Source organism: Lepidochelys kempii, chromosome 25, assembly GCF_965140285.1.
Source record: "Lepidochelys kempii isolate rLepKem1 chromosome 25, rLepKem1.hap1, whole genome shotgun sequence".
Classification (NCBI taxonomy): domain Eukaryota; kingdom Metazoa; phylum Chordata; order Testudines; family Cheloniidae; genus Lepidochelys; species Lepidochelys kempii.
In genome coordinates, this window is record NC_136404.1 from 13934254 (window position 1) to 13950948 (window position 16695).

General features: G+C 51.5%; 1 protein-coding gene across 2 annotated transcripts in view; it reads left to right on the top strand.

The window, feature by feature from the left end:
• The first annotated feature begins 8221 nt into the window (after window positions 1-8221).
• The window catches only part of PALM (paralemmin), a 73026-nt gene continuing 64552 nt past the window's right edge, over window positions 8222-16695 (top strand). For both annotated transcript variants that reach the window (XM_073324549.1, XM_073324550.2), the window contains exon 1: window positions 8222-8518. In XM_073324549.1, coding sequence (XP_073180650.1) covers window positions 8514-8518 — 5 coding nt within the window. In that variant the 5' untranslated portion in view covers window positions 8222-8513. The remainder of the gene's footprint in view (window positions 8519-16695) is intronic.

Consider the following 16695-nt stretch of genomic DNA (forward strand, 5'->3'; position numbering starts at 1 on the left):
GACGGCTCTCTTTGCTCCTTCACGCTGGGGGAGGATGGTGAGTGCTGACGGCTGAGGCTCTGGGGGTTAAGTAAGCCCGGAGGGCATGGGAGGGCCTTGCAGTGCCACTATCCCACATAGCTAGGTTGCTGCTAGGCTCTCGGCCTGCCCTGCTGGACTTGGTTCCTCTTCAGTTTGCGGGCTTGTGCAATCCCTTCTCCCCAGCCCCTGCGGTAACAGCCACAAGGGAGAAACCTCAGGGTTCATGCAACTTCAGGGGGGCAATTTAGACACACAAAGAGGGCATGGGCTCTGTGCCTTTGCAGGGAGCGGATGTGTTATCAGGCAGCGCAGAGGCCCCAGCAAAGGGGTCCTGCAGATATGTTATTTAGGAGCTAGCTAATCACAGGGATCCCGTCTGCCCTTGGAATGGCGGAAAAGTCAAGGTCCTATTACACCGGGTCCTGCCCACATGCACAGCAAGGAACAGTCCCCACCCCAAAGTGCTCGCAATCGAAACAGACAGGACAGACATAGAATTCTTATCCACATTTTACACATGGGGACTGAGACCACAAGTGGGACTGTCCCAAGGACAGCTGGGGGCTGCCAGGAATTGAACCCTGAGCCCAGGTGGGGAGGGCTGCTTTAGGCCCATTTTCTAGTGGACAACCCCTGAGATGGAGAGAGGCTGGGTTGAGTTTCAAGACAACCCTGGTTGTGTGTCAAGTGAGCCTGGCCCAGTGTATGGGGTTGGGTGGAAAACAACCTCTTTAAGCACTCGGAGGGAGGGACTGTCTCTTCCTGCATGTCTGTACAGCACCTAGCACAAGGCCCTGAGCTCTCTGGCTGCTGCTGCAATACAAATAAATAATGATTAAAAAGCATGTGACTATGGGAGGCCACATTGCCTAGTAGTTAGGGTCCTAGTCTGGGGCACAAGATGCCTGAGTTCTTGTCTGACTTTTGCTACTTACCTGCTGTGTGAGCTTTGCCAAGTCATTTCCCTTCCCTATGCCTCAGTTTCCCCATCTGTAAAATTAAGATCATAGGCCCAGTGCCTCAAAGGTATTTAGGCACCTAACTCGCATTGGGAGTTAGGTGTCTAAATACTTCTCAGGATCTAGGCCCTGATACTTATGCCCCTCTGAGATGCCAGAACAGGTAGAATAGACCTCTTAAGACTTTCCATAGCACTGCAGTACCACAGCTCAACAATACTGTGCGTTTCCCCCCCAAACCCAGGTGCGACTTGGTGGGTTTGGCTCAGTTTTACTTTAAAAAAAAAGCAAAACCCACTCCAAACAAAATGTAGGGGCTGGGATAAAAATGGGGAATAAGACCACAGGGATCAAAACTAGGGAGACAAGATTGCCACGGACCCCAGCCAGCCACACCCATGGAGCTACCAAGAGATCTAGTCAGTGGGTGACTTCTGCACATGTCAGCTGGAAGTGGACAGTCATCCTGCCAGCTTCACCTCCACAGCACCAAAGCTTCTGCAGTCAGAACTTGGCCACAAGCGTGATGCAGGACAGAGTCTGGCTTGCTCTGCTAGAGCTGCACACAGGCTGCAAGCTAAGGGGAGGAACCCTGTATTTGCACACATGATAAAGTGTGCACCTGGGAATCGGGGACCTCAGAGAGCAGGTGGGAGGGGTACAAAGAGGCCGGTTTTACACAGATGCTCTCCTGGCTTTTACAGTGGAAGAATTTTATATGTTTGGCCCACAGGACAAACCTGAGATCCAAATTTCAAATCCTCCCCAAGAAGATCAGACCCAGAATTTTATTTCCATGAGAGAGATCAGGGACTGGTGTGAATTTAGATTCCCTGTTCAAATGCACCTGCAGATCTGACAGCTTGGTTCAACTCATTAGAGAGATAAGGGCCAGCTGTGAAATTTGGCTCCAGATTCCAACCCCACCCATTGATGTAAGGGTTTGGTCCAGCCCATTCTAGCGATAAGGGTCAGCTGTGAAATTTGGATTCCGATTCTAAACTCACATGCAGATCCAGATGTTTGGGTCAGCCCACTATAGAGACAGGAGAAGTGTGCAAAGGATTTTCCTGCCAGTGTTTAGGAAGGGGTTTGTGATTTGGAGCGCTGATCCTATCTCTGCTAATTGGATTCAAATTCATCCAGTGTTCTTAGGCCTATAAAAGTGGAGTAATTCAGGCTCCTGCTCTGGACTTAAGGCTTGAATCTTTCACCATATGGATTTCCCAACCCTAGTAGTGGTTTTAGATTCACCATCTTTGCTTCCTGAGACAGTTTCTTAAAGGAAACCGTTGTGTTGAGGGGGGAAAAAAAAGCCCAGACTTTCCTGGCACCCAAAATTTCTCTCTTCTCCCGCAGCTGCCACTTCCCCTGGGTTCACACAGTATCCAGCCAGCAAGGTCATAAACTAGATCCAAGCGCTCAGTAGAGCATCTTGGCTCAGCTTCCCGCTGGCAGAGACACCACTATTTAGTACATGCTCAGCCAAAGCGGTTTGTTTAGATACTATAAACGCACCCACAGCCAAGTCGAATTGCAGTCTGCAGGGCCACCCTGGTGCCGGTGGGGACAGAACTCAGGTCTGCCGGTTTTTGCAGACCGCTGAGCAGTTCTGATTCCCTCCAGTAGAGGCCAGGGGTGCCACATACAAACGCACCCTCCATTCCTCAAACCTTAGATGGTTTCAGTTCCCAAGGAGCCACCGGCACCTGCTAAGGGCGGTCCTCTGGGGGAGGAAACTAAAGCCCCCCCAAGCAGCCCTGGGGAGATGGGTGGCTACTGGGGGACGGGAGAGCTCTCACAGTGGTGGAGGCGGGGACGGACCTTAGCATTGCAAGCCAAGGTGGGGCTGTGATTTGTAGCTGGGCACTGTTGTAGGTGCAGTCTTCAATGGGGGAGAGAGCGGACATCCAGGGCACTTGGCAGGCGAAGGGTAGAGGGGTAAACACCCAGTCAGCACAGGGGACGGTCCAGCAGAAAAACTTGGAAGAGTCTGTCTTCCGCCAGGTTGTCGGCTGAGCCCCAGTGTTGGCTAGTAATCACCTGAGAGCCATCGGCACCTGACTTACCCTGGGCCATTGTCTCTTTGCGGCCATCGTCCCTCCAGGAGGAAGACAAGCAGCCAAAGCAGGGACTGCTACCCTGGGGAGGTCAAATGGGGCCCAGCTGGGACCACCCGGAGCATTAGCCACCCACCCCTGTTGTAGGGGCAGTAGGATCCAGGTCGTGCCTCCCTTCTCCACCATGTGGCTTTGGGGGGAGGAAAACGGAGAGGAGGGAGACAGGGACTCCAGACAGCTGGAGCAGAAGCAGGCCTAGCAGGGGCCCATCGACCATTCGGAGAACTTGCTGCAGTTTTGATCAGACTTCATGTGCTCTCTGCTGATTACTACTAAAACGCCAATGTTTTCCGGGCGAAACTTGCCTTATTTCAGCACCTCTTTGGGCGCGCTCACCAGCCGTGGCCAGTTTGGGGCCCCGACTCTCTCTTTGTGGCCGAACTTGCCTCTCTCGGTGCAGTCCCACCGGTAGAAGGCCCTGGTGGATGCAGCGTTACCTGTCGTGGCAAAAACAACCCTCCAGGAGCAGAGCCACAATACTCCATCCCTCTAACAACGACTGTTCGGGTCCCAGGGAGCAGAAGTTAAAATTGCCTGCGTGTTTTTGAAATGCCTTTCTCCCTGATAGCCCATGGGTCGGCGTAAAGCTACAGCTGCCTGGCCCAGGAAAGAAATCCTGGCCCTCCTCGGCCTGTGGGGGGAAGGGGCAGTGCAACAGCGGTGTAATAAACACAGGATGAAAGACATAAAGCCAGACGCTGCAGAGGGCATGCAGCAGCCGGGGCACAACTGGAATGAGCAGCAATGCCTGGCCCAAGGGAAGGAACTCGGGCAGTCCTCCCAGAAAGCAAGGGAGGGCCCCAAAAAACCTGAGACCTCACCCTCCAGCCTTGCTGCTTCTGTGCGGAGCTCATGGTTGCACTTGCTGGGGACTCCCGGCAGCTGCCAGTGACAAAACTCGCTGAGGAGGGCTGCATGGAGGATGCAGACCCTCTTTGAGAGCCAGCCGGCCCTGGCCCAGAGGAGGAACCCACTGAGGAAGGACAAGGGAGCTCAGGGAGCTATTTTCTTTCCTAGCTTTTTAAAATAAAAAACAGCAAAAACTTTCTTTATGGGCCCCGAACATTAATCTCCCCTCTTATCCCTCTTGCCCTCCTCTAAATGATGGCCAAAAGTAGAAACAAGGAATGGCCTTTTGAACTGGCCAGTTTATTTGAATGAGATGCACCGGCAGGCAGGCCAAAAAAAACCCCAACCCAAGAGAGAGCCAGGGTTGTAAGAAAGCCAGAAGCCGTTCTGAAGTGCCCCTCACCCAGCTTGTCCTAGAATTTAAGGCCAGAAGGGAGCACCAGATCAGCTAGCAGAATCTCCTGTGTTATCACAGGCCACCAGCATCCACCCAGCTACCTGCCACACACTAAACCCAACAACAGGAGTTAGATCAAAGTATTACGGCCCGCCAGAGACTAGACTATTCTGTGCCCCAGGAAGAGTGACAGGCACCAATGCCCGAGGTCCCTGCAATGGCAGGGAATTGGTTAAGGGAGATGTACCCAGGTAATCCCAGCAAGTGACCTGCCACTCTGCTCCATGGAGGAAGGTGGAAAAAAAACCCCAGGTCACTGCCAATCTGGCCTGGGTGAAAATTCTTTCCTGACCCCACATATGGTGATCAGTTAGATCCTGAGCATGTGAGCAAGACCCAGCCAGCATCACACAGGGGAGAGAGAATGCTTGGTTCCACCTCAGAGCCCTGGCCTTCCCCATCTAGTGTCCCACCTCCAGCCGTGGCTATCCCTGATGCTTCAGAGGAAGGAGACCAACCCCCACCCCCCATACATTGGGGCAGGGGAATTCCCTTCCTGACCCCCTGCAAGTGGCCAACTAAAGCCCTGAAGCATGAGCTTTAGGAACTCAAGTCATAAACCAGAAGGGGACCCCCCAGGGTTGCTGAGCCCTACCCCCCACCATCTCAAGCAAATCCATCATACAGTCACACTCACCAATGTATCTCAGAAATGATTACGTTGTTTGCTCCCACAACTCCCATTGGGAGGTTGTTCCAGAACCTCCCTTCTCCGATGGTTAGAAAACCTGAATTTGTTCATGGCCCATTTACACCCATTTGTTCTTGTGCCACCATTGTCCTGTGGCTCAATAGCTCTTCACTGGCCCTGGTATATATCTCCCTAGTGTATTTATAGAGTGATCACATCCCCTTTCAGCCTTCAATTTGCTATGCTAAACATGCCAAGCTCTTTCTGGCTCCTCTCGTAAGATAGGACCCCCCTCCCGCTCTGTCCCTGATCATGCTAGTAGCTTGTCTCCACATCTGTTTCAGTTTGAATTCATCTTTCTTGAACATGGATGACGAGAACTGTGCACAGTATTTCAAACAAGGTCTTACCTGGGCCTTGTACAATGGCCTTAATACTTCTCCATCTCTACTGGAAATGCCTTGCCTGATACATCCTAGGGTCGCATCTGCCTTTTTCACAGCCACATCTCATTTGCTAGCTCATAGTTGTCCTGTGATCAACTCACCCACCCAGGTCTCTCTCTCTTCTGTTGCTTCCAACCGATGAGCCCCAGTTTGTAGCAGAAATTCTTCTTATTAGACCCTAAGTCTATTAGACCTTGCACTTGGTACTGCTGAATTTCATACCATTGTCTCTCCAGTCTTCAGAGTCATCCAGATCTTCCTGTATAATATTCCGATCCTCCCCTGTATTGACGATGCCTCCCAGCTCTGTATTGGCAATACAGGTCAGTAGCACACTCCTACTTTTTATGCCGATGTAAATAATAAAAATATTGAATAGAATTGGTCCCCAGACCGATCCTGGAGGAACTCCTCTAGTCTGACAATTCATCTTTCAGAGCAACTTGTTACCTTCTCCCCTTTTGCCAGTTTCTTATGAAGTTTACAATTCTGATATTAATCCCCCTCTTCTCCACTTTGAAAAATTTCCCATTTGGTATCAAGTCAAATGCTTTACTAAAGGCCAGGTATATTAGATCTGCTGCCTTTCCCTTATCTAAAAAATCAGCTTTTTTCCCAAAGAAGGGAATCAGGTTATGATGGCATGATCTACCTTTGATAAACCCAGGTTGTATTCCATCTCCTTTCCTGTTTACCTCCATCTCTTTAATATTTTTTTCCTTTTATAATTTTGTCCCAAAGCCTTGGATACTACTGAGGTCAGACTAACAGGTTTGTAATTGCCTGATTTATTTTTTCCCCCTTTCTTAAATATAGGTCTGACATTAGCGATTCTCCAGTCATGTGGTGCTGCCTGCAAATAGGTAGATTTATTAAGAATCCCTACTACTGGACACGCAATCTCATGCACCAGTTCTGCCAGTATTCTGGGAAGGAAATGATCTGCCCTGCCCTGATTGGAGTTCATTAAGTGCTTTAAGTTTTTCTTTCACCTCAGGAGGTCATTTCAATTTTTGTACACTCATTTCCATAAACTGTCCTGCCTTCATGCCTATGTTCCACGTTATCATCCTTTTTGAAAACCAAGGCAAAGTATTCATTTTAGTGTTGAGGCCATACCTAGATTATCTTTAATCTCCTTCCCATCCACACTGCGTAGGGCCCAACCTCAGCCTTCCTTATTCTCTTTATATTTCTATGACTAAAAAACCTCTTCTTATTTATTTTCATTTCATTGGCAAGCGCTAATTCAGCTTGGCTTCTAGCAATTCACACGTCATCCCTACATTTTCTAACTCCAAAATGTCACTTTCTTTGCTGATCAATCTTTTCTTCCATTCCCTACAGGCTCTCTGCTTACTCCTAATAACCTTTTTACTACGGTTCTTCATCCAGCTGGGTCTGGAGAATTTCCCTACCATTTTTGCCCCTCGTGTGGGATGCAAATTTCAGATCCTTTTTGTATAGTTGAAGAAATTCCAAAGCCTGCTCTACATTTCAGCCCTTGAGGTCTTCAGTAGCAGAGCAGGGAATAAACCCTCCATTTCTTGAGTCCCAGCCCAGTGTTCTGCCCACTAGGCCACACTGCTTCCCTTACTCATTGCAGGTGGCTTTATGGTCTAAGCATTTTTTTTTCAGTTGCCCATGGTTCACATCCCAAAAGGGTCAACTCCTCCCTCCTGTGGAATGGTTTTTTGGATGATTATTGGTATTATAGCTGCGCCTAGAGACCCAAACTGAGATCAGAGCCACGTTGTGCTAGGCCCTGATTATTATCCCTGTGTTCCACACAGAGAAGCTGAGGCCCAGAAAAGGGAAGAGCCTTCCTCAAGGCCATGCAGGGAAACTAGCAAGGTCAGAAATGCAGCCCAGTTCTTCTGAGCCCCAGGCCAGAGCTCAGCAGTGAAGAATATAACGTTCTGATGGTGACTTGCGGGAGAGCTGAGCTTTGCCCTATTTGCTTAACCAAAATTTCCCCTCACCCGCCCCCTGTGTTGTGCATGGTTTTGGCTACCTCACTGCCACCCCAGAGCTGGCTGCATTTCTGACTTTGTACGGATATGATGCAGCACGCTGGGTTCCTTCTCAGCTCCTGTTTCTCCACCCCAGAGCTGGCTGCATTTCTGACTTTGTACGGATATGATGCAGCACGCTGGGTTCCTTCTCAGCTCCTGTTTCTCCACCCCAGAGCTGGCTGCATTTCTAGCACTGTCCAGATAGGGCTGGTAAAGCACGCTGGGGATGCAAGGAGCCCTGTACTTTCATTTCAGAACAACACCACCACATTTCCCAGGTGAGCTCAGAACGGCAGCTGCGGTCATTGTAAAGAACTCGAAATGCCCCAGTCCCTCCTTCCGTCCCCTCTCCCTGCAGCCTGTAAGACCGAGCAGGCTGGTTTTGCACCATGCTGAGTCAAGGCCGGACCTGCAGGCTGTCAAGTGAAGCTTGCTTAGGAATTTGGAGACACACGGATGTTAAGGAAATGGGATTGGGGGGGGGGGGGAGGCGGGGCGGGAAATAAGTCGTACTAGCTCAGTGAGTCCATCCCTGTCCCGGCAGGTTGCAGGATGCAGGGGAGCCAGGTCTGGGTTGGTGCTCACAAGCTGTCAGGCACTTGGAAAGGATGCAGCCTCCTTATTGAACATGTCCAGGCGCTGCTCAAGGTCTCCACTGAGCCTTATGTTCCTGGAGACTCTCCGAGCAGCGGCAGTGACAGGCGACGCCCAGCAGAAGGTGCTGTTAGGATGCTGGAGAAGGGGAAGGGGAGGGAAAAAAAAATCCCTTCACATCCCCAGCTCAGCCATCCACCGCCAGCCAGCCGCACTCAGGACAATAACACAGCTGTGGATGCTGAACGGCCACCAGCCGCTTGCCACCTCTCCCACAGCCTGCTGCCTGTGAGCGGAGAGACAGCAAGGCGGGGACTCACCCAGGGCTGGCGTTTGCCTTTCCCTCCAGAGCTTCGCCTGGATCCGCGCAGGGCTGCGAGCCAGAGGGTGAGGCAGCTGGGGGATTGCAGAGGCTGGGAAAATGGAGTAAGTACCGCTTTTCCCCCTGCTCCGGCCCCGGGCATGTGTTGGAGGCTATGGGGAGACCAGGTGCATCCAGCCATCTGTCTGTCTGTCTAGGTACTTATATAGCCTTCTGTTTATATAGCCTTATATAGCATCTCCCCTCCCCACTAAGCCAACCACCCTGTCCCCCCGCATCCATCCGTCAAAGCCTGCTGAGGTTGGATTCAGGGCTCATCTCCTGCTGACGATGCCCCGGCCTCTTCTCAGGAGCTGGCCTATCGGGGCTGGCTTCTCCCTCCAGCTGGATACAACCTCCCCTTGCCCCTGCTGGTCCTGCCGGCCAAGGTGACAGCTTGGGCTCCACGAGGCCGGGGAGCCAGGGGGCTGCGTGCTGGGGGAGGTGGGGAGTGTGGCGGGATCTTCTTCTCTAACCACGGCCCTGGGCATTTGCGGGTTGGGGAGAAGGAGCGGGAGGGCCTGTCTGACGTGTTGCCACCGTTCGGCGTGATCACGGGTGGGTGGGGGTTGGCGCATGTGAGGGTGCAGATGCCCCCCCCCCGCCCTTGCCTGGATATTTGTGCAGTGACTCAGAAATCCGAGCGTGCTGTGCCTCTTCATAGACAGGGCCTCTGTGGTGTAGCGATGCTGACCCTATTGTTTGCATATGGACGCAGGGCCCGGAGAACCAGGCTCAGGATCAGGGCCGTGCTGAGTCGGGGGCTGGGCAATCCCATAGGAGATGTGGGTGCCTGCTGCAAAGAGCTTCGTGTTTAGAAAGACAACAGGTGGAGGGAGGGGGGAGAAGCAGCGAGATCAGGCAATGGAGGGACATGGCTTGGCGGCCCCGAATGGGCCTGGGAATTGTGTTTCCCCCGCAGGACTCCAGCAGCTTCGTCCCCTCAGAACTGCTGGCTCCAGGCGTAATCACCTGGGAGGGGACGCAGCGGGCTTGCCGCGGCTCGGTGCTCCAGGTAACCGGCCGGAGTGGCTGGTGCTGGTGTGTCTGTTCTAACTAGCACCCCCCTTCCCCTGCCTCAGCTGCTCAGGTCTCAGCCCTGGGCAGGACGAGCAACAGGGTTTCCTGTGGCAGTGGAGGATCAGTGCCCGGTCTGCCCCCTTCTGCCGTGGTTCACTGTCAGGCGCTGGCAGCCCTTGGCGAGCAGCGCCCAGCTCACCGGTGGAATTCCGCTGGGTTCCTGGCTCCTCCGGGGTGGCCCCTGCCTCAGCACTGGTGACTGACCATCTGGGAGCCAGATGCCAGGTGCTCAACAGGTCCCAGCCGTCTGCTTGCCATTCGGGTGGCTCGCGCCGGGCCTGCAGCAAGAGGGGGTGTCCCGGGGCTTCCTCTGGCCACCCTCCCTCCGCTGTCAGCCTTTGATTCTTCCCTCGGAGCTATCAAAGGAACCGGGAGGCGGCTCATCTGGTCAGTGGCTGGTGGCGGGGGGGAAAGCTGGATCCTGGGGAGGCATTTGAGATGTATCTCTGAGGCCTGAACACAGATTCTCTGCAGGGGGTGGAGGCAGGAGAGCTGGCTGCATGGGGAGCCCCCAGCTACTCCATCCCAGCCTCTCCCAACAGGAGGCGCTGTGTGGCATGGGGTAGGAGCTCCCAGGTTCTCCACTCTCAGCCTCTGATAGTAGGAGGCACTGTCAGGAGCAGGACAGGTTAATTAGCTGTCGGAGGCATTCCAAGCTACCCCAGTCTTGACACCTTCTACCAGGAGGCACCTCATGCAGTGGGGCAGGAGAACTAGCTATGGGGAGTTGGCAACATCCGCAGGGCCGCGGAGGTTCACTGCAGGGAGTGGGGTCCGAGCGCTGGATGGCAGGAGTTGATGGTGATTTTAGTCCCAGCCTCCTGGAGCAGGAGTTGCTGCAGGAAATGGCTGTAAGCCAGACTGGGCTGGGGGGAGTGTGTGGACAGACTGTAAACTCTGATACCCATGGATTCCTCAGATCCCAGCCATGCCCGGGCTGAGAATGTCCTGGGAGCATTTCCACGGCCCAAGATCTTGGCGCCAGGCCATAAGCACCTGCAGCTCAGTTGGCTTTAATGCCTGTTAACGTGAGAGCCCCCTGTTCCAGCTGGCAGAGGAGCATCAGCCTGCTGAGTAGCCAATGGGCTAGAAGCCCCTGTTTTTGAGGGTTGCTGTGGGCTGGATACCTGGCCATAGGAGGCCTCGGCAAATCCAAGCTTGATGCTTTGGGAAAACTCCTTGGCATGTCTAAAGTGGTTTCTCTTTCAGCAAGAAAAACTAGCACGTAGGCTGCAAAACCCCACCATTGCAGACAGCACCCGTGGTAGGAGGGAGCATTGTCTAGTGGGCTGGATAGCAGGCTCAGAACCAGGATTCCTGGGTTCGATTCCCAGCTTGGGTCGGGGAGTGGGGTCTAGTGATTAGAGCAAGGGGCCTGAAATTAGGACTACTGGGTTCTAATCTTTAAAAAAGGGAAGAAGGAGGATCCTGGGAACTATAGGCCAGTCAGCCTCACCTCAGTCCCTGGAAAAATCATGGAGCAGGTCCTCAAAGAATCAATCCTGAAGCACTTGCATGAGAGGAAAGTGATCAGGAACAGCCAGCATGGATTCACCAAGGGAAGGTCATGCCTGACTAATCTAATCGCCTTTTATGATGAGATTACTGGTTCTGTGGATGAAGGGAAAGCAGCGGATGTATTGTTTCTTGACTTTAGCAAAGCTTTTGACACGGTCTCCCACAGTATTCTTGTCAGCAAGTTAAGGAAGTATGGGCTGGATGAATGCACTATAAGGTGGGTAGAAAGCTGGCTAGATTGTTGGGCTCAACGGGTAGTGATCAATGGCTCCATGTCTAGTTGGCAGCCGGTGTCAAGTGGAGTGCCCCAGGGGTCGGTCCTGGGGCCAGTTTTGTTCAATATCTTCATAAATGATCTGGAGGATGGTGTGGATTGCACCCTCAGCAGGTTTGCGGATGATACTAAACTGGGAGGAGTGGTAGATACGCTGGAGGGCAGGGATAGGATACACAGGGACCTAGACAAATTGGAGGATTGGGCCAAAAGAAATCTGATGAGGTTCAATAAGGATAAGTGCAGGGTCCTGCACTTAGGACGGAAGAACCCAATGCACAGCTACAGACTAGGGACCGAATGGCTAGGCAGCAGTTCTGCGGAAAAGGACCTAGGGGTGACAGTGGACGAGAAGCTGGATATGAGTCAGCAGTGTGCCCTTGTTGCCAAGAAGGCCAATGGCATTTTGGGATGTATAAGTAGGGGCATAGCGAGCAGATCGAGGGACGTGATCGTTCCCCTCTATTCGACATTGGTGAGGCCTCATCTGGAGTACTGTGTCCAGTTTTGGGCCCCACACTTCAAGAAGGATGTGGATAAATTGGAGAGAGTCCCGCGTAGGGCAACAAAAATGATTAGGGGACTGGAACACGTGAGTTATGAGGAGAGGCTGAGGGAGCTGGGATTGTTTAGCCTGCAGAAGAGAAGAATGAGGGGGGATTTGATAGCTGCTTTCAACTACCTGAAAGGGGGTTCCAAAGAGGATGGCTCTAGACTGTTCTCAATGGTAGCAGATGACAGAATGAGGAGTAATGGTCTCAAGTTGCAGTGGGGGAGGTTTAGATTGGATATTAGGAAAAACTTTTTCACTAAGAGGGTGGTGAAACACTGGAATGCGTTACCTAGGGAGGTGGTAGAATCTCCTTCCTTAGAGGTTTTTAAGGTCAGGCTTGACAAAGCCCTGGCTGGGATGATTTAACTGGGAATTGGTCCTGCTTTGAGCAGGGGGTTGGACTAGATGACCTTCTGGGGTCCCTTCCAACCTTGATATTCTATGATTCTATGATTCTATTTACAGCTTGGGAAGGGCTGTAGGATCCAGTGGTTAGAACAGGAGACTGGGAACCAACCAGGGCTTCTGGGGCTAACTTTCTGCCTCAGTTTCCCCACCTGTAAAATGAGGCTAATACATTGCAGCCTTGTGGCACAGCTATGTAGATTAAGTCAGTAATATTTGTAAAGGGCTGTGAGATCCTGTGATGCTAGAGAAGGATGACAAGGATTAGAATCATAGAACTGGAAGGGACCTCGAGAGGTCATCTAGTCCGGTCCCCTGCACTCAAGGCAGGACTAAGTATTATCTAGACCATCCCTGACAGGTGTTTGTCTAACCTGCTCTTAAAAGTCTCCAATGATGGAGATTCCACAACCTCCGTAGGCAATTTATTCCAGTGCTTAACCACTCTGACAGGAAGTTTTTCCTAATGTCCAACCTAAACCACCCTTGCTGCAAATTAAGCCCATTGCTTCTTGTCCTATCCTCAGAGGTTAAGAAGAACCATTTTTCTCCCTCCTCCTTGTAACAACCTTTTATGTACTTGAAAACTGTTCTCATGTCCCCTCTCAGTCTTCTGTTCTCCAGACTAAACAAACCCAGTTTTTTCAATCTTCCCTCATAGGTCATGTTTTCTAGACCTTTAATCATTTGTGTTGCTCTTCTCTGGACTTTCTCCAATTTGTCCACATCTTTCCTGAAACATGGTGCTCTGAACTGGACACGATACTCCAGTTGAGGCCTAATCAGCACGAAGTAGAGCGGAAGAATCACTTCTCGTGTCTTGTTTACAACACTCCAGCTAATACAGCCCAGAATGATGTTTGCTTTTTTAGCAACAGCGTTACCCTGTTGACTCATATTTAGCTTGTAATCCACTATGACCCCCAGATCCCTTTCCGCGGTACTCCTTCCTAGGCAGTCATTTCCCATTTTGTATGTGTGCAACTGATTGTTCCTTCCTAAGTGGAGTCCTCTGGAGTACTTTCCTTCCTACGTGGAGTACTTTGCATTATTCAGATTAAATTATTATTAAAGCCAACTGGCTGACTTAGTTGGGTCTTGAGAGTCAACTTGTGGATGATACGCCTGGGTGTATGGAGGACGCTCCTCCAGGCATTATCTGCACACACAGGTGTTGATGCATGCCTACACTCAGAGAGACCGGGCCTGACCTCACACCACTGTAACTGTGTCATTGACAGGGGAGTTGCTTCTGGTTTGCATTGCTGTGTGTGAGAGGGGAATCGGGCCTGCGGCAGGAAGGGAGAAATTGCCCTGCTTTTCCTGAGGCAGGAAGGATGGTGGAGTGATTAGTTCCCTGTCTGGGGATATGGGAGAGCCGAGCTCATTGCCCAGCTCTGCCACAGGCATATTGGGTGACCGTGGGCAAGTCTCTTAGCCTCTCTGTGACTCAGTTCCCCAACTGTACAACTGGGGCAGTAGCTTCGCTCAACCCCCCAGTGGTGCTGTGAGCATAAATATACTGTGGACTGTGAGGGGCTCAGATACTCTGTTGACAGGGGTCATGCAAGTGCGTTGATAGATGTTTCCATGTGGGGATGGCTGCCTCTGCAGGTAGATTATAAATGTACCAGCTTCTAGTATCTGAGAGGGAAAGTTACAAGTGGCTGTCTGGAGCTTAGTCTGGCCTTCCTGGGAGCAGGAAAGAGCAGTGGTAACTCCCACCACCCGGTTATCAGCAGGGCTTGAACCTAGAACCCAGAGCCCAGACCTCTACCACATGAGCTAAACGTTAACCTCTCTCTCTTGGCTGGTAGCAATAGCAGGCTCTTATCCTCTGTGTAGGGGATGTATACTTTGCAAGTATGTTATACAGGCATTCGGCTGCTCTCTCTGCTTCTGCCGTTATCCCCAGCGCCCTCCTCTGACAACAGATGCTAGCAGGCTTGAGCCTACTGGAAGTCAGGGGCAAAGCACCCATTGAAGCTAAGAGGAGCACAATCAGCACAGCAATGAGACCTATGTTAGGATGCTCCTGCTTCCTCTCTTGCCCCGGGCCGAGTGCCTGCAGAATTCACATCAGATGCCATGTCTTCCCCATCACTTGGTCTCTAATGGGATCTATTTTGCTTTTCATATTGTGGGGGCCAACGGACTGCCCTGGCCCATCGGGTACCTGATGCGCCTTCTAAAAACCTGCACAAACTTTAGGCCAAATCTGGAAGTTCTCAACTTTGCAAAACTGCAACTGACTCCAGAGAGAGCCGGGACTTGCGTAGAAATGGAGTCAGCGCTCCCGAACTGACCCACTGCAATGAAAATAGCCTGGTTGGGGTCATTTAAATTCCCTGTCAGTTTCGCTCTCTGGCTGTCCTACCCTAATACAGCATTACAATGTGTGAGCTACAGAGCGTACAGGGGGATGTGTTTGCGGGGGTTGTTTGTCACTTGTGGCCTCTGGATTTATTTATTTTTAATTTGATGGGAATGTTTTCTGGTCTTTTTAAAAAGCAAAACCAAACCTAAATTTGAGGTGACGCAGTTCCCCCTTCCCCACCGGGCACACACTCGAAAGGGCATGGAGATGCCCATTTCTAAGTATTGTGCCACTTTACAGGTGGATTCACTGAAAAGCAAAGTTCCGCAAAGCACAGTGGTTTGGGGCGAGGTTTTGGGCAAAGCCTTTTTTTGGCTCAGAGCCACATGAGGTTTGAGCCCCGCTTCAGCCTGAGGTTCATTCTGAGTTTGAGTAAACCCCAAAACTTGCAGGCAGGTTCCCTTGATGCCTCTATGTTCCATCTGGCTTTGCCACAAAGCTGCATAGACCCAGCCTCCCCACTGTTCCTCACAATCAGGCCCAGTCTTGTTTCTCGAACCGTGGAGCACTTGGTCTTGGAGCCCCAACGCAAGGAAGCACTTAAGCATTGAAGTCAGTGACATTTAGAATCGTCAAATGTTGGGCTGGAAGGGACTTTCCCATGTGGATCATCAAGAGGTCACCAAGGCCAGTCCCCTGCGCCAAATCGAGAGCAGGTAAAGCTAGACCATCCCTGACTGGGGTTCCTCCAACCTGTTCTTAAAAGCCTCCAGTGACGGGGATTTCAGCCTCCCTTGGAAGCCTGGTCCAGAGCTTAGCTATCCTCAAAGTTAGAAAGGTTTTCCTCCTATCAATCCTAAATCTCTCCAGCTGCAGAGTAAGCCCATTACTTCTCCATCCTACCTTCAGTGGAAAAGGAGAGCAATTGACCCCTGCCCTCTTTAGAACAGCCCCTGACAGATTGGAGGACTATTCTCAGGTCCCCACTCAGCCTTCTTGTCTCAAGACTAAACACGCCCAGTTTTGTTAGCTTTCCAGCAGAAGCCTAAAATTAAGCACGTCCTTAAGGGCTTTTTCCTGAATTTGGGGTCTGGATTTGTAGCTGGGGCCTGGGGTTATTCTGGGGACTTTTAGAAGGAAGGTTTCATGCCAGCTTTGTAAAGCCATGGCAGTTGTTTGGGATTTGGGTCCTAGTTTATTTGAACCACAGGGAGGGGTTGGTTAAAATTTTCCATCACTCACTCAAAGGCCTGGAGAGCGCTTCTCAATGCTATTTTTTTCTTTCCTCCTCATGGCACCATTTGTGCTGTTAAGTAAATGGAGATTTTATTTTTCCCCCTCTAACTGCTCTGATTTGTCCCCTGCTCCGCCTTTCTGACCTCATCTGCACCGATGCATCTCGTTAGAATCATATTCCCTGCGCCTTCTCCACTGGTGACTCCAGAGAAGAGAGTCATTTTTTAATATGGGGGAGAGGGGTGCGATTTTTGACGTCGAAGGCTTGGAAACTATGCAGGGAGGTTGTGGTTTTTCAATGGAGTCTAGAGTCTCCTGCACCAGGATCGTCCATTGGATCCACATGGACAAGCCTTTACTGAAGTCAGGGGAGCAATGAACCTCTGGAGAGGTTGTGACCTCTAGCGGGGTCCCCATTTCATGACCCAGTCCTGCTGAGACACAGACAGACAGGTGTAGGAGTTATGCCGAGGACGGATGTGACAACTGGATGGATGGCTTCCCCCCCCCGGCACATAAGTGGTGGATGGAGGAGGAACTGTGAGAGCTGGATGGGGATCCAGAGCCTGGGCAGAACAGCAGGAGATGGGCCAGCCGTGAATTGTGTTCAGAGCCCCAGAGGGAGGGGGCCCAGCGGGCAGATCAGCACTTCCTGGCACAGCCCCTGCCTGCCGCTGAACAGAGCCGGTGGCGTATTTTGCATTTCACTCATTTCCAGCCTGTTTTTATTTGAATGTCACATTTGGCGGGTTATTTATTTAATTCATTAACTCAGGTTTTAAGAAGCTGAGTGAAACTGACACTGTCCATCTGAGAGGGACTGATCTGACAGCGGGTCCCAGAGTCTGAGGATTTGGGT